Source organism: Melospiza melodia, chromosome 1, assembly GCF_035770615.1.
Source record: "Melospiza melodia melodia isolate bMelMel2 chromosome 1, bMelMel2.pri, whole genome shotgun sequence".
In the NCBI taxonomy this organism is placed as follows: Eukaryota; Metazoa; Chordata; class Aves; order Passeriformes; family Passerellidae; genus Melospiza; species Melospiza melodia.
The window spans coordinates 1,308,053-1,330,274 of NC_086194.1; the positions used below are offsets into that span (position 1 = coordinate 1,308,053).

General features: G+C 59.7%; 3 protein-coding genes across 6 annotated transcripts in view; 1 reads left to right on the forward strand and 2 right to left on the reverse strand.

The window, feature by feature from the left end:
• Positions 1–2,185, forward strand: part of SETD2 (SET domain containing 2, histone lysine methyltransferase) — a 43,249-nt gene extending 41,064 nt beyond the window's left edge. For both annotated transcript variants that reach the window (XM_063167199.1, XM_063167111.1), the window contains exon 20: positions 1,524–2,185. In XM_063167199.1, coding sequence (XP_063023269.1) covers positions 1,524–1,685 — 162 coding nt within the window. In that variant the 3' untranslated portion in view covers positions 1,686–2,185. The remainder of the gene's footprint in view (positions 1–1,523) is intronic.
• A 5,911-nt stretch (positions 2,186–8,096) lies between these two features.
• Positions 8,097–17,613, reverse strand: LOC134429149 (D-serine dehydratase-like). The gene is made up of 8 exons (XM_063176255.1): positions 17,541–17,613; positions 15,678–15,827; positions 12,166–12,446; positions 10,625–10,811; positions 9,366–9,487; positions 9,106–9,295; positions 8,928–9,033; positions 8,097–8,851 (listed from the first exon to the last, which is right to left on the reverse strand). The coding sequence occupies exons 1-8, from the start codon at positions 17,558–17,560 to the stop codon at positions 8,762–8,764; spliced, it is 1,146 nt and encodes a 381-aa protein (XP_063032325.1). The 5' UTR covers positions 17,561–17,613; the 3' UTR covers positions 8,097–8,761.
• Positions 17,614–19,010: 1,397 nt separating this feature from the next.
• NBEAL2 (neurobeachin like 2) overlaps positions 19,011–22,222 on the reverse strand; it is a 31,185-nt gene continuing 27,973 nt past the window's right edge. For all 3 annotated transcript variants that reach the window (XM_063167539.1, XM_063167413.1, XM_063167499.1), the window contains 6 exons: positions 21,984–22,078; positions 21,788–21,904; positions 21,542–21,703; positions 21,320–21,468; positions 20,515–20,650; positions 19,011–19,522 (listed from right to left, as the gene is read on the reverse strand). In XM_063167539.1, coding sequence (XP_063023609.1) covers positions 19,418–19,522; positions 20,515–20,650; positions 21,320–21,468; positions 21,542–21,703; positions 21,788–21,904; positions 21,984–22,078 — 764 coding nt within the window. In that variant the 3' untranslated portion in view covers positions 19,011–19,417. The remainder of the gene's footprint in view (positions 19,523–20,514; positions 20,651–21,319; positions 21,469–21,541; positions 21,704–21,787; positions 21,905–21,983; positions 22,079–22,222) is intronic.

A 22,222-nucleotide genomic window follows, 5' to 3' on the forward strand; every position in this document is an offset into this window, starting at 1 on the left:
GGACATGGGAACATGGAGGGTACAGGAACATGGGGACACAGGGATAAAGGGACATGGGGACACTGGGACACTGAGATGTAGGAACACGGTGCAGGAACGTAGGGACACAAGGACATGGGAAGTACAGGACACAGGGATTTGGGGACACAGGGATGTGTGGGACGTGAGGACATGGGAGGTGCAGGGACAATGGGGTATGGGGACATGGGGACCAAGGGATGGCCCAGGAAATGGGATTGTGTCATTCCAACTGCCTCCAGCTCCTTGGAGGATGAGGGAAGGGAAGGAGAAATGGTGGAGGGATATTGGGAGAACAGTAGGAAATATTTAGGGAGTATTTGGGGAATAACAGGAGAGGTTTGGGAAATAATGTGACAGCATCTGAGGGAATATTTGGTATATAACAGGGAATAATTGGGGAATAATAGGGAATACTGGATAAATAATGTGGAGGAATAATAGGAAATATTTAGGGAATATTTGGGGAATAATAGCAAATTGAATATTAGGAATTATTTGGGGAATATTTGGGAAGTAATGTAAAAATAATTTACGGAGTAATAGGAAGTATTTGGGGAAGAACAGGAAATATTTGGGGAGTCATAGGAAAGTAGCTTGGAAAGAACAGCAGATATTGGGAGAACAATAGTAAATATTTAGGGAATATTTGGGGAATATTTGAGGAATATTTGAGGAATATTTGGGGAATAAGAGGAAAGATTTGGGCAATAATATTTTGGGAATATTTGGGGAATATTTCAGGAATATTTGGGGAATATTATAACAATGGCTTGGGCAATATCTGGAAGTAACGGAATATTTGAGGAATAATAGGAAAATAGCTTGGGGAATGTTTGGAAAATAACAGCAGATATTTGGGGAACACTACCAAATATTTCAGGAATATTTAGGGAATATTTGAGGAATATTTGGGGAATAATATAACAATGGCTTGGGTAATATCTGGAAATAACAGGGAATATTTGGGGAATAATAGGAAAATAGTTTGGGAATGTTTAGAAAATAACAGCAGATATTGAAGGAACAATCCCAAATAATCAGGGAATATTTCAGGAATATTTGAGGAATATTTGGGGAACATTTGGGGAATAATATAACAATGGCTTGGGCAATATCTGGAAGTAATGGAATATTTAGGGAATATTTGGGAAATATTTGGGAGATACTTGGGGAGTATTTTGGGGAATATTTGAGGACTATTTGAGGACTATTTGAGGACTATTGGGGAATATTTGGGGAACAATATAGTAATAGCTTGGGCAGTATCTGGAAATAAGAGGGGGAATATTTGTGGAATAATAAGAAAATAGCTTGGGAATGCTTGGAAAATAACAGCAGATATTGAGGGAACAATGCCAAATGTTTAGAGAATATTTTGGGAATAGTATGACAGTGGCTCAGGGAATATTTGGGAATAAGAGGAGGCATCTGGAAGTGCCCTGGGGAGTGGCCAGGCCGGGGCTGGGTGGGAATATTGCAGGCTGACTCCAGCATTCCCCCAGCTGACCCACGGGGTGATGAACAAGGAGCTCAAGTACTGCAAGAACCCCGAGGACCTGGAGTGCAACGAGAACGTCAAACACAAAACCAAGGAGTACATCAAGAAGTACATGCAGAAATTCGGGATCCTCTACAAGCCCAAAGAGGACACGGAGCTGGAATAGCCCCTGGAATAACCCCCGGCCCCCGCTGCCGCTGGGGTTCGCCCTCCCGAGCCACCAACCTGTGAATTTATTATTATTATATTATTATTATTATTATTATTATGACGATGGATTTTTGGTTTTTTAAGGAAAACAAACTTGGTTCCCGTCGCTGAGCACGAGCTGGGCTTTCCCAAGCCTGCTTTTGCTGCTGCAGGCTTTGCCAAGCCCGGCTCTGGCGGCGCTGCTCCCAAGCTCTGTATTATATTTTAACGTATATGTGAATATATTGATAATAATTTGCTTTTTTCCCTGTTGCTTTCAGCCCCAAACATCCCAATCCCACGGGAATGTTTGGCAGGAGACTTTGGGGGGTTATTCCCGGATTTTTAATTTTTTTTCTTTTTTTTTTGGTTGTTTCCTTGGTTTTTCCTTTTGGTTCTGCGAGGTTTCCTCCGTTTCCCTGTAAATACTGCGGATTTCTGGCCATGTTGATAAGATTGATTTTACTGCTTCGAGCATTTTACTTTATCCAATTTTTACGGAACTTTTTATGTAAAAAAAAAAAGGAGCAAAAAAAGAGAAAAAAATAAAAAATCAAAAGAAAAACAAAACAAAACAAAACCACAACAAACAAACCCCAAAATCGACGCTGGGCAGGGCCACAAGGGGGACCTGGCTTGGGATGTCCCCTCTCCCTTGGGGACCTCCTGTCACCCTCAGCATTCCCGGGAATCTGGACCCCCTGGGAAGGGAAGTTTGGGGTGACCTGGGAGCATTTTGGGGTTAGAAATGGCTTTTTCTGTCCCCAGTGCCACCTGCCTTGGGGTCTTTGGGGTGTCCCCTCCTCCTCCTCGGGCTGGTCTGGATGGCCCTCCTCCTCCTCGGGCTGGTCTGGATGGGTGTGGGACACACGGACAGCCTGGGACACGTCCTGGTGACACACGTGCATGCCCAAGGACACACGGACACCTGAGGGGTCCCATCCTTGGGCCATGGCCCTGGGGACATAGGGGACACCTGGGGACACCCAGCCCCGACACCTGAGCACTCACATCACAGGGATGCAGGGACACGTCTTGGGGACAAAGGGACACCTGGGGAACATTCTGGGGACTCATGGTCAGCTGGGGACACTTGGGAGACCCCAGGCGGGCACATTCCAGGGACAAACAGACACCTGAAGGGACACCTGGGAATACCTGGACACCTGAAGGGACACATCCCAGGGACACGTGGACACTTGGGGACACTGGGGACAAGCAGGCACCTTGTGACACTCAGGACACATCCCTGGAACACGCATGGACACACAGACACCTGAGGACACAAACCCTGGTGGCACCCAGTGACACGTTTAATGCCCCCACCCAGGCACCAGCCACGGCAAGTCCCCATCCCACCCACCAGAATCCCTACAAAAGTACAAAACCCACGTAAAAAAATTCCCCAGGAATCCATCGGGAAGCGGGAGCACCGCCGGGAGCAGCCGGTGTCGCCGCAGAGGGGGTGTCACACGGCGGAGGGGATGTCCCCCGGTGTCCCCCCGGTGTCACACGGCAGAGGGGATGTCCCCCGGTGTCACACGGCGGAGGTGATGTCCCCCGGTGTCCCCGCGGGGCCGGGGCCGCGCCGGTCGCTGCCGGGCGCTCCCAGCTCCAGCAGCCGCTCCAGCTCTCCCGGCTCCTCCTGGCGCCGCGGGGACCCCGGCAGCGGGGAGGGACCCTCGGGGGGCGCTGCGGGCAGGGACGGGGTCAGCGCCCCGGAATCACCCCGGGACCGACGGAGCGACGGGCGGGGGCGGCTCCCGACCCGCTTGGGAAGTGTGGGAACCCCCGACCCATCCAGGTGCTCCCCGATCCCACTGGGGGCTTCCCGACCTCATCCAGGCGCTCCCTAATCCCATTTAAGGGCTTCCCTTCCCCACCGCTTTGGGTGCTCCCCAGCCCCAGCCCGTGCTCCCCGACCCCTTCCAGGTGTTCCCCAATCCCATTTAGGGGCTCCCCGACCTCATCCAGGTGCTCGGTGATCCCATCCCATCCCACCCCACTCCATCCCCATCCTCATCCCATCCACCCCAAAATTCTCAGGTGCCCCCAAACCCTGACCCTCCCCAGGGCTGGGTATCCCCAAACCCCCAAATGTCCCCCAAACACCTTCGGGGCTGGGTGTCCCCAAACCATTGGACGTCCCCCCAAACCCCCCCCAGGGCTGGGTGTCCCCAGATCCCCCCGGGGCCGGCCGTCCTCCAGTCCCCCAAGACCTGGGTGTCCCCAAACCCGCGGGTGTTCTCCCAAACCCCCTCAGGGCCGAGTGTCCCCACAACCCCCTAGATTTGGGTGTCCCCAAACTGGCGAGTGTCCCCCCAAACCCCCCCAGATCGGGGTGTCCCCACACCCCCAGGCCCGGCTGTCCCCACACCCGCGGGCCCGGGGCGCTCACGGGGCTGAGGCGGCTCCAGGCCGGCGCTCTCCGGGCAGACTCCGCCGTCCCCCCGCAGCTTCTCCGCGTCCGCCGCCACCGCCGCGTCCCCCGCGTCCCGCGCCTTGTCCAGCTGCCGCTTCTTCCTGCAGGTGTCCCAGCTGCGGGGACACCGGGGGACACCGGGGCTCACCGGGGGTCCCCAAACCGCCCCGGCTCCCCGGCACCCCTCACTCACCACTTGAAGGCCACGTAGGCCACGAGCCCCACGACGAGGCCGGCCAGGAGGGCGCAGTACAGCGGGATGATGTCCCCGGGGGGCTCGGGGGGAGCCCCCGACACCGGCGGCGTCACTCGGGGGGTCCTCGGCACCGGCGGGGTCCCCTCAGCGAGCGGCGCCGTGGCCTCCTCGTCTGTGGGAAGGGAGTGAGGACATGGCGGCCCTGCCTCAGTGTCCCTCTGGAGAGGGACGGGGGAGGCGAGAGGGGAGAGAGCCCCGGGTATGGGGGGGACAACTGAGGCACGGTGAGGGGGAGTGAGGGGGAAACTGAGGCACGGTGAGGGGGAAAAGGGGAAACTGAGGCACAGTGAGGGGGAATGAGGGAAAAAGGGAAACTGAGGCACAGTGAGGGGGAATGAGGGGGAAACTGAGGCACAGTGAAGGGAAATGAGGGGGAAACTGAGGCACAGTGAAGGGAAATTACGGGAAACTGAGGCACAGGGAGGGGGAATGAGGAGGAAAAGGGAAGCCGAGGCACAGTGAGGGGAAATGAGGGGGAAACTGAGGCATAGTAAGGGGGAATGAGGGGGAAACTGAGGCACAGTGAGGGGGGAAAGGAGAAACAGAGGCACAAAAAAGGGATGAGGTGAAAAAAGGGAAACTGAGGCACAAAAAGGGACATGAGGGACAAAAGGGGATACTGAGGCACAAAAGAAGGAACGGGATAAAATGGGGGAAACAGAGCACAAAAAGGGGAAATGAGGAACAAAAGGGGAAACTGAGGCACAAGGGAATGAGGTAAAATGGGGGAAACTGAGGCAGAAATAGGGAATGAGGTAAAAAAAGGGAAACTGAGGCACAACACAAGGAAACTAAAGTAGGACATGGGGAAATTGAGGCCTAAAAGGGGAAACTGAGGCAGGACAGGAGGAAACTGGGGAACGATGTGGGGAAACTGAGGCACAATGTAAGGAAAATGAAGCAGGACGGGAGACACAAAAGGGGACAGTGAGAGAAACAAGGGGAAACTGAGGCACAGTGTGGGGAAATCAAGGAATGACACGAGGAGAGAGGCACGGTGAGGGGAAACTGAGGCACAACCTGAGGCATAATATGGGGAAATGAAGGAACCACATGAGGAACCACAAGGGGAAACTGAGGGACAAAAGGGAAACTGAGGCACAAAAAGGGGAAGTTATCAAGCAACATGGGGAAACTGAGGCATGAAAGGGAAACTGATGTACGAAATGATGAAATTAGCGAGCAACACAGGGAAACTGAAGCACAAAAAGGTGAAACTGAAGAGCCACAAGGGGAAACTGAGGCACAGAAGGGGAAATAGCGAGTAACGTGGGGAAACTAAGGCACAAAGGGGAAACTGAGGCACGAAAAGGGGAAATTAGGGAGCAACGGGGGAAACTGAGGGACAAAAGGGAAACTGAGGCACAAAAGGGGAAATTAGGGAGCAACGGGGGAAACTGAGGGACAAAAGAGAAACTGGAGCACAAAAAGGGAAAATTGAGCAGCAACATGGGGAAACTGAGGCACAAAAAGGAGAAATTAAGGAGCAACGGGGGAAACTGAGGCACAAAAGGGAAACGGGCACAAAAAGAGGAAATCAGGAGCAACGTGGGGAAACTGAGGGACAAAAAGAGGAAAATGAGGAACCACAAGGGGAAACTGAGGCACATAAAGGGGAAATTAAGGAACCACGAGGGGGAAATTAAGGAGCAACTCGGGGAAACTGGGGCATAAAAGGGAAACTGAGGCACAGAGGGGGAAATTGGGGAGCAACTCGGGGAGACTGAGGCACAAAAGGGAAACTGAGGCACACAAGGGAAACTGAGGCACGCAGGGGACCCTGGCCAGCCCTCCCGGTGCCCCCCGGTGCCGGTGCCACTCACGGCTGCAGGGCGGGCAGGGCGGGCACGGCTCCTCCGGCTCCTCCTCCGCGGGGCTCCGCGCTGCGGGGTTGGAGCATTTTGGGGGTTTTCGGGGTCGTTTTTTTTGGGGGTGTTTGTGGCTTCGGGGTGGTTTTGGGGTACTCACTGCGGGCGCAGGGTGGGCAGCGGCTGTCGCAGGGCTCGGGGACACCGCGGGGACACGGCGGGCACCCCCCGGCCCCCCCCGGCACCTGCGGGCACAGCGGTCCTGCCTCAGTTTCCCCTCGATCCGATTCCCACTGGGACCCCCCCCCCCCAGCCATGGGAAAGGGGTTTGGAGGGGGGGGGATTGAGAGCAGTAAAAATAAATAATGAGGAAGGGAGAGGAATAAAAGCGGGGAATCAAACGGGAAGGGTAAAAAAGGAAATAAATAGTAAATAAAAGTGAGATAAAAGGCGTTGGAATGGAAAGGAATGGAGAGAAATCAGCAAAATAAAAGGAGGAGGAAGGAAGGGGAAAGCTGAACTGAATTAAAGTGGAAGGAAGGAAAAGAACGTGAAATGAAGGGAAATAAAGGAAAAGTAAAGAAAAAAAAGAAAAATAAAGGAAAATAAAGAAAAATATAAGAAAATAAAGGAAAGGAAAGGAAAGGAAAGGAAAGGAAAGGAAAGGAAAGGAAAGGAAAGGAAAGGAAAGGAAAGGAAAGGAAAGGAAAGGAAAGGAAAATAAAGAAAAATATAAGAAAATAAAGGAAAGGAAAGTAAAGGAAAGTAAAGGAGAGTAAAGGAAAATACAGGAAAATAAAGGAAAATAAAGGAAAATAAAGGAAAATAATAAAGAAAATAAGGAAAGGAAAATAGGATAAGATGAAACAAACCAGGGAAAATTAAAAAGGAAAATAAAAAAATAAAAGAGGAAAATAAAATGAGATTCAAAAAAAAGAGAATGAAATAAAAGAGGAAAATTAAAAAAAAAATAAAGAAAAAATAAAAAAGGATGATAAAAATAAAATTATCAAAAGGAAAATAAAAAGAAAGCAAAACAGGAAAATAAAAGAAAATAAAGGAAAAAAAGGAGGAAAATGGAATAAAATGAAGGAAAAGGAACTGAACCGAAATGACCCAAATTTGACCGAACCAACCCCAAAAAACTTCAACAAAAGCCACGGAGCGAAGTGACCCGGAGCGCCCCGGGGCAGCGGGAGACCCGGCCCGTCCCATCCCGCTCCCACCCCGGTCCCGTTCCCCGCCCGCACCGGGCTCAGCAGCAGCAGCAGCAGCGGCACCGGGAGCGGCCGCATCGCCGGCACCGGCCCGGGACCCGCTCCGGGCCGGGCCGAACCGGGGCCGGACTGCTCCGAGCCGCTCCGAACCGCTTCGGCCCCGGCCGGCACCGCTCGGCCTCGCTTCGGCCCCGCTCCGTCCCTGCTCTGTCTCGTTCGGTCCCGTTGGGCTCCGCTGGGTCCCGGTTCGGCTCCGTTCGGCCCCGCTGGGTCCCGGCTCAGCCCCGTTCGGTCCCGGTTCGGCTCCGTTCGGCCCCGCTGGGTTCCGGCTCGGCCCCGTTCGGGCTCGGTTCGGTTCCCTTCGGTCCCGGTTCGGCTCCGTTCGGCCCCGCTCGCCTCCTCTCGGCCGCCCCGTCGCGCCTGGGCCGGGCTGGGCGTGGCTCCCCCGGGCAGGGCCGGGCGGGGCGCGCTCCCATTGGCCGTTCGTCGCTTGAGGGGCGTGGCCAGGCTCGGAGCCCCGCCCCTCGCAGCTCTGGTGGTCGCGGGTTCGAGTCCCGCCCAGCGGGATGGGTCCAGCTTGGACCGGGCCGGTCCGAGCTGGGACGGACGGCACCGGAGGGACCGCGTCACCCACTCCTCCCGCCACCTCCCCACGGCGCTTCCCCGCGGGAATAAGCGCCTGGAAGCGGGAGAAGCTGATTTATTGAGCCCCGGTGTGGGTGCAGCATCCTGGAGTGGGTGGAGGGACGTGGAGTGGGTGCAGGGTGGGAATGGGTGCAGGGTGGGAATGGGTGCAGGGTGTGGGAATGGGTGCAGTGGGAATGGGTGCAGGGTGCGGGAATGGGTGCAGGGTGCGGGAATGGGTGCAGGGTGCGGGAATGGGTGCAGGGTGTGGGAATGGGTGCAGTGGGAATGGGTGTAGGGTGGGAATGGGTGGAGTGGGAATGGGTGCAGGGTGTGGGAATGGGTGTAGGGTGGGAATGGGTGCAGTGGGAATGGGTGCAGGGTGTGGGAATGGGTGCAGTGGGAATGGGTGTAGGGTGGGAATGGGTGTAGGGTGGGAATGGGTGTAGGGTGGGAACGGGTGCAGTGGGAATGGGTGCAGGGTGTGGGAATGGGTGCAGGGTGGGAATGGATGCAGGAATGGGTACAAGGACTGGGTGCAACACCCCTTGTGTGTGCAGGACCCCGTTGTGGCTCTGTGACCCCAGTGTGGGTGCACAGAGTGACTCGGAGCGGCTGCAGGGTCTCGCTGTGGGTGCAGAGCCTCGGTCCCGGGTGGGTGCAGGTGCCCGGGTGGGTGCAGGGTCTGGGTGCGGCTGCATCCCCCGCCATCTCCTCTCGCTCCTCTCACCAGCCGCGCACGGGGCGCCAGAGCTCCACCACCTTGCCGGCAGCGTGCACGAAGTACACGGGGTGCATGGCGGCCGTGGCACAGGCCTGCGGCAGAGGGGACACCGAGCTGTGATGTGGCACGGCGCTGGCACGGGAGGGGACACGCGGGGGTGACGCTCACGTGGAACGGGATGAGCGCCAAGGTGCTCCCCAGCGGGAATCGCTCGAAATCCAGCCGCCCGTCCGCGGCCTCCACCAGCCCGTGCTCCTGGGTCAGCCCCACCAGCCTGCGGGGACGCGGGGCCGTCACGGGTGTCACCGCCCGGCCCCGCCGTGCCCCCGCTCCCCGCGGGCGTCACCTGAGCTGGGGGTGGCCCTCGATGGCCGCGCAGCCCGCGGGTCCCTGCTCGCGGCCGTGCAGGCTCAGGGCGGCCCAGCCGCAGTCCAGCAGCAGCTGCCCGCGGTGCGGGTAGTGCCCGATGACCCTGCTGAGCACACGGATCGCCACCTCCTCGGGCCGGCACGAGCCCAGCTGCGTCTGCTGCAGGTCTGCGGGGCACACGGGCTCAGCCCGGCCGTGTCCCACCCGCGGGGGTCCCTCCCGGTCCCCTTTGCTCACCGTAGAAGAGGTAATTGCCCGGGTGCACCTCGGTGAGCTGCGACATCTCCGGCACCGGGTGGCTGCAGGACGGCGTGGAGCCGATGGTGGCCTGGGGACACGGGATCCCCGCCTGCCGCAGCCTGGGGGGACACACGGGGGGCACCCTCTGGGCGATCGGGGTGCGGGATGTCACCCCCGGGTCACCAGAGGTGGGTCCTGCACCTCTGGGTGCCCCGAACACTCAAGGGAGCCATCCAGATGTGGCACAGCCTCCCCGCAGCGTGCCCGGCAGGACTCAAGATGCGACCAGGACACATCCAGATGTGCCCAGGTGCCAGCCAGATGTGCCCGTGAGCCCCCTCAAAGACTCAGGGCCGGTGGGCATCCCTCCAGATCCCCCCAGATGTGGCAGAGGCCCCTCCAGATGTGCCCAACCATGCCCAGATGTGCCAGAGATCCACCCGTTTGAGCTGGACACCCCCCCAGATGTTTTAAAACACTCCCAGATGCGTCTGAGAACCCCAGATGTGCTGGAGACCCCTCCAGGTGGTTCTGGGAGCCCCCAGATGTGCCTGGGATCCCCTCAGCTGTGCCAGGCCGTCCCCAGATGTGCCAGAAGTGCCCCCCAGATGTGCCAGGACACCCCCAGTGGTGCCTGGGACCCCTTCCAGATATTTCTGGACCCCCAGATGAGTTGGAACCAGCCCCAGGTGCGCTCAGATTTTGGGGAGGGGATGGGATCTGGGCTTTCCCCGCCACCAGCCGGTGCCACCCCGGGCCGGTGGCCCCCGGGCCGTGTCCCCAGGTGGGCACATGGCTGTCCCCGGCGTGGCGGGGGTGGAGGTTCCTCCCCCTTTTCCCAGCAGGGCCCGTCCGGCCGCGATTCCCCGCAGGATGCGGGCCCCCGCCGGGATGAAAGGGCGGCGGGCGGGAGGGAGGGGACAGTGCCCCGGGTCACAGCCACATCAAAGGGCAGCGGCGCCGCCACCACCCCCGGTGCCCCCCGGGCGGGCTTCGAGGGCCCCTTTATGGGGGTGATTCGCATTTACAGCCGACAGCCGCGCCTTGGCAAGGGGACAGCGGCCGCCTTGACCCTTCCTGTCCCCAAATCCCCAAATCCCCAAACCCCCAAATCCCCAAATCCCCACATCCCCAAATCCCCAAACCCCCAAATCCCCAAATCCCCAAATCCCCAAATCCCCACATCCCCAAATCCCCACATCCCCAAATCCCCAAACCCCCAAACCCCCAAATCCCCGCTCGTCCCGGCCACTCACGCGGTGACGAACTCCAGCACGGCGGCCGTGGTGTCCCTGGCGACGGCCTGGATGGCCGCGATGTCGCGACAGCCGTAGGTGTTCCCGCAGTGCGCGTAGACCCCCACGAGTGTCACCAGCTCCGGGGAGCCCTGGGCGATGGCCCGGGCCAGCGACAGCGCCTCGGGATCCGTGGGGCGAATCCCGGCTGGGAGGGGACACGGTGTGACGGGGGGCTGGGGACACGGGTGAGGGGACAGCGGGACGTGGCCCCCACGGAGCGTCCTGGCAGTGGGAATGTGGGGATGGGGCTGGGGAGTGCCTTGGGGGGGCTTTGGGGCCCTTTCTGCTGCACCAGGTGTGGTGGGAAAAATGGCTTTGGAGGGGCTGAGATGCTCCATCGTGGTTGGGATGGAGGATCTGGGGCCTTGGAGGGACACGGGGATCCCTTCTCATGGAACATCCTTAAATAAAAATTTTGGGGGGCATTAGAGGTTTTGATGGAGGATCTGGGGGCTTGGAGGAACATGGGGATTCCTTCTCACGGAGCATCCTTAAATAACGATTTTGGGAGGGTTTAGATGCTCCATCGTGGTTGGGATGGAGGATCTGGGGGCTTGGAGGAACATGGGGATTCCTTCTCATGGAACATCCATAAATAACGATTTTGGGAGGGTTTAGATGCTCCATCGTGGTTGGGATGGAGGATCTGGGGCCTTGGAGGGACATGGGGATCCCTTCGCGTGGAACACCCTTAAACAACGATTTTGGGAGGGTTTAGATGTTCCATCGTGGTCGGCATGGAGGATTTGGGGGGTTTGGAGGGACATGAAGATTCCTTCCCATGGAACATCCTTAAATAACAATTTTGGGGGGCATTAGAGGTTTTGATGGAGGATCTGGGGGCTTGGAGGAACATGGGGGTTCCTTCTCACGGAGCATCCTTAAATAATGATTTTGGGAGGGTTTAGATGCTCCATCATGTTTTTGATGGAGAATTTGGGGGCTTGGAGGGACATGGGGATCCCTCCCTATGGAACACCCTTAAATAACGATTTCAGGGGGTTTAGATGCTCCATTGTGGTTGGGATGGAGAATTTGAGGGCTTGAAGGGAGATGGGGATCTATCCCTATGGAGCACCCTTAAATAACGATTTTGGGAGGCCGAGATGCTCCATCGTGGTTGGGAAGGAGGATCCGGTGGCTTGAAGGGACACGGGGATTCCTTCTCATGCAGCATCCTTAAATAACGATTTTGGGGGGGCTGAGATTCTCCATCGTGGTTGGGATGGAGGATTTGGGGGCTTGGAAGGACATGAAGATCCCTCCCTATAGAACACCCTCAAATAATGATTTTGAGCGGGTTTAGATGCTCCATCATGGCTTGGAGTGACACAAGACATCCCCCCTGAGGAACACCCTTGATCAACGACTTTTAGGTGGCTTCAACGCCCCATCCTGGTTGAGATGCCGGATCTGGGGGCGCTCAGAGCACCCCACCCCAGGGGCCAGCACACGATATCCCCTCCCTGCACCCCAGATGGGATTCGGGGCTCACCTACCCCGGGCATTGCCGCAGTCCAGCTTGAGCCAGACCAGCCAGCGCTTCCCTGCGGGCAGGGGGTTCTGCAGCAGCATCTCCAGGCCCTGGGGGCTGTCCAGGAGCACCTGGAACCGCTGCAGGCGCTGGGCCAGCGCCGAGCACTCGGCCAGGCGCCAGCGCGGCACCGGGAACGCGTACAGGATGTCATCGAAGCCCCCGGCCGCGAAGAAACGCGCCTCGGCCAGCGTGGACACCACGATGCCACGGCGGGAGCCGCCCGTCGCCAGCTCCGCGCCCTCCCTGCCGGCCGGGGAGTGAGCGGGAGCAGGAGCAGGAGCAGGAGCAGGAGCAGGAGCAGGAGGAGGAGGAAATGATGGGAATGGAGGGAAATGCTGGGTGATAAGGGTTGGGGGATACTGGGAGGATGTGGGATACTGGGAAAGAAGATGAGGGGATACTGGGAGTGAGGATAAGGGGATACTGGGAGGACTGGGGGATACTGGAAGGAAGGATGGGGGATACTGGGAGGGGGGATGGGGCATACTGGGAGGGGGGATGAGGAGATACTGGGAATGAGGATGGGGGATACTGGGAGTGAGGATAGTGAGGTACTGGGAGCTAGGGTGAGGGGATACTGGGAGGATGGGGGCATACTGTGAGTGAAGTTGGGGGGATACTGGGAGTGAGGATAGCGAGATACTGGGAGTGAGGATGGCGGATACTGGGAGGGAGGATGGGGGATACTGGGAGGGAGGATAAGGGGATATGGGGTGGGGGGATGAGGGGATACTGGGAGTGAGGATGGGGCATACTGGGAGGGGGGATGAGGAGATACTGGGAGTGAGGATGGTGGATACTGGGAGTGAGGATAGTGAGGTACTGGGAGTTAGGGTGAGGGGATACTGGGAGAGATACTGGGGGGATACTGGGAGACACGATGGGGGGATACTGGGTGTGAGGATAAGGGGATACTGGGAGTGAGATAGGGGGATACTGGGAGTTAGGGTGAAAGGATACTGGGAGGATGAGGGGATACTGGGAAAGAAGATGAGGGGATACTGGGAGTGAGGATAAGGGGATACTGGGAGGGACGGTGGGTGGATACTGGGAGGACTGGGGGATACTGGGAGGAAGGATGGGGGATACTGGGAGTGAGGATAAGGGGATACTGGGAGTGAGGATAGTGAGGTACTGGGAGTTAGGGTGAGGGGATACTGGGAGGGATACTGGGGGGATACTGGGAGACACGCTGGGGGGATACTGGGTGCGAGGATAAGGGGATACTGGGATTTAGGGTGAAAGGATACTGGGAGGATGAGGGGATACTGGGAGTGAAGATGGGGTGATACTGGGAGTGAGGATGGGGGCATACTGGGAGGATGGGAGGATACTGGAAAGGAGGATGGAGGGATACTGGGATGGAGGGTAGGGGGATACTGGGAGGACTGGGGGATACTGGGAGGAAGGATGGGGGGATACTGGGAATGAGGATAGCGAGATACTGGGAGGGAGGATGGAGGGATACTGGGAAGGAAGGTGGGATACTGGGAGGGAGGACAGTGAGACACTGGGGCTGAGGGTGGGGGGATACTGGGAGACAGGATGAGGGGACACTGGGAGGAAGGCTGGGGGGATACTGGGAGGATGGGGATGATGAGAGGGAGGATGAGGAGGCTCCTGGAAGGATACTGGGGGAGAAGTTGGGGGCAAGGGAGAGGATGGGGGATACTGGGAGGATGGGAGGATACTGGAAAGGAGGATGGAGGGATACTGGGATGGAGGGTGGGGGGATACTGGGAGGATGGTGGGGGTTACTGGGAGGGTGGTGGGGGGATACTGGGAGGGTGGTGGGGGGATACTGGGATGATGGTGGGGGGATACTGGGAGGATGGTGGGGGGATACTGGGAGGATGGTGGGGGGATACTGGGAGGGTGGGTGGGGAAACACCCGGGGGAAGGTGGGGCTGATGGGGGGGTGCTGGGGGGATTCTGGGGGGGCTCCTGAGGGAGGCTGAGGGGCGCTAAGGGGGACACCGGGAGGGATGTGTGGGATCCATGGAGGGAAGTTGAGGAATGCTGAGGGGGGATTTGGGGAACGCTGCAGGGATTCTGTGGGGGAAAGCAGGGAGGATGCTGGGGGTGAAGCTGTGGGAATGCTGGGGAAAACTGGGGCAGGACTGGGACGCGCTGGGTGCGAAGGTGGGGTGTCCTGAGGGGAAGATGGGGAGACACTGGGAGGGACACTGGGAGGGTGCTGGACAAACTGGGGGATACTGGGGTGGGATGGTGATGGGGACAGTGGGAGATACGGGCATGACGGGGAGGATGAGGAGATGCTGGGGGAAAACTGGATGAAGGCTGAGGGGAGCCAGAGGGATGGGGGGCATTCAGGGGAGACCCCGGGGGGCTCCTGGGGATGCTGGGGTGGCACTCAGAGTGGTTTGGGGGGCTCTGGGTGGCACTCACAGGGTGTTGGGGGGCTCTGGGGGGCACTCACAGGGTTTTGGGGGGCTCTGGGTGGCACTCACAGGGTTTGGGGGGCTCTGGGGGGGCACTCATAGGGTTTTGGGGGGCTCTGGGGGGTGGCACTCACAGGGTTTTGGGGGGTCTGGGGTGGCACTCACAGGGTGTTGGGGGGCTCTGGGTGGCACTCACAGTGGTTTGGGGGCTCTGGGTGGCACTCACAGGGTTTTGGGGCTCTCGGGGGTGGCACTCACAGGGTGTTGGGGGGCTCTGGGTGGCACTCACAGGGTTTTGGGGGCTCTGGGTGGCACTCACAGGGTGTTGGGGGGGCACTCACAGGGTTTTGGGGCTCTGGGGGGGCACTCACAGGGTTTGGGGGCTCTGGGTGGCACTCACAGGGTGTTGGGGGGCTCTGGGGGGCACTCACAGGGTTTGGGGGCTCTGGGGGGCACTCACAGGGTTTTGGGGGGCTCTGGGGGGGCACTCACAGGGTTTGGGGGGCTCTGGGTGGCACTCACAGGGTTTTGGGGGGCTCTCGGGGGGGCACTCACAGGGTTTTGGGGGGCTCTGGGGGGCACTCACAGGGTTTTGGGGCTCCGGGGGGGCACTCACAGGGTTTTGGGGGGCTCTGGGGTGGCACTCACAGGGTTTGGGGGGCTCTGGGGTGGCACTCACAGGGTGTTGGGGCTCTGGGTGGCACTCACAGGGTGTTGGGGGGCTCTGGGTGGCACTCACAGGGTTTGGGGGGCTCTGGGGTGGCACTCACAGGGTTTTGGGGCTCTGGGGGGCACTCACAGGGTTTTGGGGGGCTCTGGGGGGCACTCACAGGGTGTTGGGGCTCTGGGTGGCACTCACAGGGTTTGGGGGGCTCTGGGGGGCACTCACAGGGTTTTGGGGGGGCACTCACAGGGTTTTGGGGGGGCACTCACAGGGTTTTGGGGGCTCTGGGGGGGCACTCACAGGGTTTTGGGGGGGCACTCACAGGGTGTTGGGGGGCTCTGGGGGGGCACTCACAGGGTTTTGGGGGGGCACTCACAGGGTTTTGGGGCTCTCGGGGGTGGCACTCACAGGGTTTTGTGCGTTTTCACGTGCGGCCGCAGGCGCAGCCCCAGCTCCCGGCAGCGCTCCCGCATCCTCTCGGCGTTCCCGCGCAGCGTGGCCAGGTCCAGGGTCAGCGCCGGGGTGGGCAACTGCTCCAGGGGGGCTCCGAGCCACGAGCTGGGGGTGTGGGGATGTGGGGAGGGGCGGGAGAGCCCGCTGTGAGCCCCCAGCCCAATGTAAACCCACCCTGCACCCTCAGAACCTGCTGTGAGCCCCCAGCCCAATCTAACCCACCCTGCTCCCTCAGAACCTGCTGTGAGCCCCAACCTGAACCCACCCTGCACCCTCAGAACCTGGTGTGAGCCCCCAGCCCAATGTAAACCCAGCCTGCACCCTCAGAACCTGCTGTGAGCCCCCAGCCCGATCTAACCCACCCTGCACCCTCAGAACCTGCTGTGAACCCCTCTAACCTAAACCCAAACCCACCCTGCACCCTCAGAACCTGCTGTGAGCCCCCAGCCCAACCTGAACCCAAACCCACCCTGCACCCTCAGAACCTGCTGTGAGCCCCTCTAACCTGAACCCACCCTGCACCCTCAGAACCCGCTGTGAGCCCCCACCCCAACCTGAACCCACCCTGCACCCTCAGAACCTGCTGTGAGCCCCAATCCAAACCCACCCTGCTCCCTCAGAACCTGCTGTGAGCCCCCACCCCAATCTGTGAGCCCCCGCCCCAATCTAACCCACCCTGCACCCTCAGAACCTGCTGTGAGCCCCCAGCCCAATCCAAACCCACCCTGCTCCCTCAGAACCCGCTGTGAACCCCCACCCCAATCTGTGAGCCCCCGCCCCAATCTAACCCACCCTGCACCCTCAGAACCTGCTGTGAGCCCCCAGCCCAACCTGAACCCACCCTGCACCCTCAGAAACCCCCGTGCCCACCTTGCACCTGCCTAAAACCACCCTGCGTCCCCAGGGGAGGGTGCTGGGGGTCCCTGTTCCCAGGTGGGGGCTGTGGGATCCCCCAGGGATGTGGGCCTGGGGGGATTTTGGGTGGGGATGGTGCTGGGGCAGCTCCAGGGTGTCCCTTCCTCCTTGGGGGTTTCCTGGAGTCAGGTGGATGCTGGGACTGGGGTTTGGGAGAGTGGGAAACGGAGCGGTGGGAACACCTGGGACAGCTGGGACACCTGGGACAAGGACACCTGGGTCACCTTGGAGAGAGATACTGGAAGCAGGGATACCTGGGACTGGGATCTATGGAACAGGGAGGGACACCTGGGACTGGGACACCTGGGACTGGGACACCCGGGATTGGGAAATATGGGACTGGGACACCTGGGACTGGGACACCTGGGACTGGGACACCCGGGATTGGGAAATATGGGACTGGGACACCTGGGACTGGGACACCTGGGACTGGGACACCCGGGATTGGGAAATATGGGACTGGGACACCTGGTAATGGGTGGTCTGGGATGGGGACACGGGGCAGAGGGACACCTGGGGCTGAGACACCCGGGAAAGGGACACTTTGGGGGCGCTCCTTGGGACAGGATGCCCGGAGCTGGGTCACCCGGGATGGAGCCAAAATCCGGGATCAGGGACACCAATCCCACCTCCATCGGGACGGGAACCCTCCAGCAGCGTGTCCCCCCCACCCCGGTGTCACCTGCCCCGCGCGTGTCCCCCCCATCCCGGTGTCACCTGCCCCGCGCGTGTGTCCCCCCCATCCCGGTGTCACCTGCCCCGCGCGTGTGTCCCCCCCATCCCGGTGTCACCTGCCCCGCTCGTGTGTCCCCCCCATCCCGGTGTCACCTGCCCCGCTCGTGTGTCCCCCCCATCCTGGTGTCACCTGCCCCCGCGTGTCCCCTCCCGGCCGGCCCTGCCCACCTGTCCGTGTGTCCGTCCATGGCTCCGTCCCGCTGTCCCGGCGGTGCCGCGGTGTCCCCGCGGGTGCCCTGGGTCCCACGTGACGCGGTGGCACGGCCGGCGGAGCGGGGACAAGGGTCACTGCCAGCGAGGGGCCTCGCGGGGGTGGCGGGGCCAGCCCGGGACGCGCTCGGAGCCGCGGCCAGCCCGGGACGCGCCGCCAGCTCCGGATGCCGAGAGACAAAGGCGGAGCGGGGCGGGGGCGGCGGGACCCCCGGGCTGGGGACACTCGGGGGCTGCTGGGGACCCACTGCCCTGCCCGGGACACGGGGGACACGGCTGGTGCCGCTGAGAGCCCCCCAAACTCATGACATGTGTGGGGAGCTGCTGAGAGCCCCCTCTAAACTCCTGACACATGTGTGGGGAGCTGCTGAGAGCCCCCCAAACTTATGACACACGTGGGGAGCTGCTGAGACCCCCCTAAAGTTATGACAGGTGTGGGGAGCTGCTGGGATCCCCCAAACTTGTAACATGGGGCTGCACAACTGCTGAGACCCATCCACACTCATGACACACATATGGGGAGATGCTGAGACCCCCTAAACTTGTGACACGTGTGGGGACCTCATGAGACCCCCCCCCTAAACTCATGACACGTGTGGAGAGCTGCTGAGACCCCCCCCCTAAACCTGTGACACGTTTGGGGACATGCTGAGATCCCTCCTAAACTTGTGACACATGTGGGGAGCTGCTGAGACCCCCCCCCAAACTTATGACACGTGTGGGGACCTGCTGAGACCCCCCAAACTCGTGACATGGGGCTGCAAAACTGCTGAGAGCCATCCACACTCATGACGTGTGTGTAGAGCTGCTGAGACCTTCCAAACTCATGACATGGGGGTGCACAGATGCTGAGACCCCCCCCAACTTGTCACACTCACGTACAGCTGCTGCTGGGGACCCCCACAATCGTGACAGGTGTCTGAACAGCCACTGAGATCCCCCAAACTGGTCACACGTGTGTGTGGAGCTGCTGAGACCCCCTAAAATTGTGGCAGGTGGGTACAGAGCGGCTGAGACCCCCTAAAATTGTGGCAGGTGGGTACAGAGCTGCTGAGACCCCCTAAAATTGCGGCAGGTGGGTACAGAGCTGCTGAGACCCCTCCCAACTTGTGACATGGAGGTTCACAGGTGCTGAGACCCCCTGTTTGTCACTCCTGCCTACAGAGCACCCGAGACCCCCCCCAGACTCATGACATGGACTCCAGGGTTGCTGAGACCCCTCACACCCACCTCACGTGTGTGTGCAGCTGCTGAGCCCCCCTGCCCATAACAGGTGGGCACAGAGCTGCAGAGCCCTGCCCCCCTGGTGACACGAGTGTCCCCATGTCCCACAGCCTGTGCAGGACGCCGGAGTGGGGGGACACTGGGGGACACACACAGGAGGGGTTGTGTCCCCACCTTGGGGCAGCCACGGGCCTCACACCTTGGTTTCTCACAGATATATTATTATTATTAATTATTATTATTATTATTAATAATAACAATTCTTTTTCTGTAAAACTTCTAAAAATTGATAGAAATAAAAAATAAGGGGTGGGGGGGACACCCACAGGCTGCCGGCTCCTGGCCAGCGGGCACAGTGTGGGGGAGGCTGTGCCACCCCCCTTGCCAGCGAGGGGTCCCCAGCTCCCGCTGTCCCCACCGCCTGTGACAACGGGGGAGGCGTCCCCCCAAAATCCAGGGGGGCCGGACACCCCAGCGGGGCTGGATAAGGCCACGGATGGCGGGCAGGACGGGGCTCCACGGGCCCCCCTCGGTGCCCGGGGGTCCCCCAGTCCGTGTGGGGGGCACGGGGCCCCCCAAAGGTGGGTGATGGGTGGGTGGTGGGTGCCAGCCTAGGCCCTGCCCTCGGCGGGGTTGTATTCCGTCTCTCCGGCCGACACCTGGGAGATTCGCCGCGTGGAGCGCCACAGCCGCCGGTGGAACTGGCCCGGCCGCACCTGGGGACAGGGGCAGCGCCGTTCCCATCCCCACATCCTTGATCCATCCCCTTCCACAGCCCCATGCCATCCCAAGGTCTTCATCGCCTTCGCCTTCTCCATCCCATCCCATCCCATCCCATCCCATCCCATCCCATCCCATCCCATCCCATCCCATCCCATCCCATCCCATCCCATCCCATCCCATCCCATCCCATCCCATCCCATCCCATCCCATCCCATCATCCTCATCCCCTTCTCCATCCCCATCCTATCCTAAAGATCCTCATCTTCTCCATCTCCATCCCATCCCCTTCCCCATCCCCATCCTCATTCTCTTCATCCCCATGCCATCCCAATATCCTCATCCCCTTCTCCATTCCCATCCCATTCCAATGTCCTCATCGCCTTCTCCATCTCATCCCATCCCAGATCCTCATCCCCTTCTCCATTCCCATCCCAGCCCATGATTTTCATCCCCTTCTCATTCCAATATCCTCATCCCCTTCTCCACCCTCCTCCTCATCCCCTTCTCCATCCCATCCCATCCCAAGATCCTCACCCTCTTCTCCATCCCCATCCCATTCCAAGGTCCTCATCCCCTTCTCCATCCCCATCTCCTCGCAGTTTCTCATCCCATTCTTCCTCCCCATTCCTTCCCAGATACTCATCTGCTTCTCCATCCCATCCTCTTCTCCTTCCCCATTTACATCCTCATCTTCCAGGTCCTCATCCTCTTCTCCATCCCAATCCCCTTCCCAATGGTTTTATCCAACCCCATCTTCATCCCCTTCTCTATCACCATCTCCTTCCAGACTCTCATCCTCTTCTCCATCCCCATCCCCATCCCCATCCCACCTCCACCCCTATCCTTATCCCACATCCCCTTCCCCACCCCACCCCAGTTCCCCTCAGCTCTGGAGAGGACACACTGATGTCCCCACCCAGGGGACACCCAGGGGACACTGAGCCACGTCCCTGTCCCACCCAGCCCTGGCTGGGGTCCCGCTCACCTCCGCGGGCTGCCCAGCGCCCACCACGATGAGTTTTCCATCCTCCAGCCCCACCAGGATGTGGCTCTTCTCCTTGGTGACGGACACGCTGCGCACGGGCACCCGCATGGGCACGGGGGGCACGGCCGCCCTCAGGCTGGGGACATGAGCCATGGCGTGGGACATGAGGCACGGCATGGGACACAAGCCATGGTGTGGGACACGAGCCATGGAATGGGACATGAGGCACGTCATGGGACACAAACCATGGCATGGGACACGAGCCATGGCATGGGACATGAGGCACAGCATGGGACACAAGCCATGGCGTGGGACACGAGCCATGGCATGGGACACGAGGCATGGCATGGGACACAAACTATGTCGTAGGACACGAGCCATGGCACAAGACACCATGGCATGGGACACCATGGCACGTGACACCACGGTAAGGGACATCACGACATGGGACATCATGGAATGGGACACAAACCATGGCATGGGACACAAACCAAGGCATGGGACACAAACCATGGCATGGACATCATGGCATGGGACACAAACCATGGCATAGGACACAAACCATGGCATGGACATCATGGCATGGGACACCATGGCATGGGACACAAACCATGGCACAGACATCATGACATGGGACACAAACCATGGCATGGGACACAAACCATGGCACGGGACACAAACCATGGCATGGGACACCACGGCATGGGACACCACGGCATGGGACACCACGGCATGGGACACAAACCATGGCACGGGACACTCTGAGGGCGTGCTGGGGACAGGACAGGGCACAGCCATCGCTCACCTCTGGAGCTCACGGATCTCCAGGCCGCACTCCAAGGTCCCCAGCACCACGAAGTCCTCGGTCAGGCACACGGCTGTCACCTCCCGGTCCAGCGGGACGGAGGACAGGAGCTTCCCGTTCACCGAGTACAGGTGCAGCGCGAACCTCTCCTGCAAGGAGCACACGGGGACCGTGGGGCGGTGCTGGTGGCCGGGAGGGGACCATGGGGACACCTGGACGTACCTTGGAGCAGGAGGGCTGCCCCACGGAGGTTTGGGCCACCACCTGTCCCTCGGGCCCCACAGCCAGGTGGGACAGGACGGCGGGGGGACAGCTCTCGCCGGGCGGCCGCAGGGAGCGGATGAAGAGACCCCGGCGCACGGTGTGGGTGATGATGGTGCCGTCCTGGGGGAGGAAGGGGACACAGGGTGACAATGGTGGTGGTGGCACTGCCTATCCCACACCCATCCTACAGTGTCACCAGCTCACCTTGGAGCCGGACACGGCCATGTCCAGCTCGGTGCTGATGGCCACACACGTCACCTCGGCGTCGTGGCCGTACAGCACCTGGACGGGTTTGGGAGCCAAGCCGCTGGAAAAGCCACCCTGGTGATGGGGACACAGGGACATCAGTGACCTGCTGACAGTGCCCAGCACGAGCTTCCCCTGCTCCTCGAGCCCTTACCTGCTGTAGGACCTGCCACACCATGCAGGTGGTGTCCCGTGAGCCAGAAATGAGGTAGATGCCACACAGGTCAAGCGACAGGCAGGTGACAACATCTGTGACAGCCAGAGGGACACCATGAAGTGTCGGTCCCCTCCCACCACGCTCAGCCCCTGACTCCATGGGATGGCACCATGATGTGTTTTTGGATGTGGAATTGCTGCCAAACCCATTCCAAGATGTATTTTGGGGTGTGGATG

Excerpts from the sequence above, each read along its gene's own strand:
- LOC134429149 (XM_063176255.1), bottom strand. The coding sequence starts at position 17,560 with ATGGACGGACACACGGACAG. Across the intron at positions 9,488-10,624 it reads GTGCTGGAGTTCGTCACCGC|GCTGCGGCAGGCGGGGATCC; the intron begins GTGAGTGGCCGG and ends GTGTCCCCCCAG. Across the intron at positions 9,034-9,105 it reads GAGGGCCACCCCCAGCTCAG|GCTGGTGGGGCTGACCCAGG; the intron begins GTGACGCCCGCG and ends GCGTCCCCGCAG.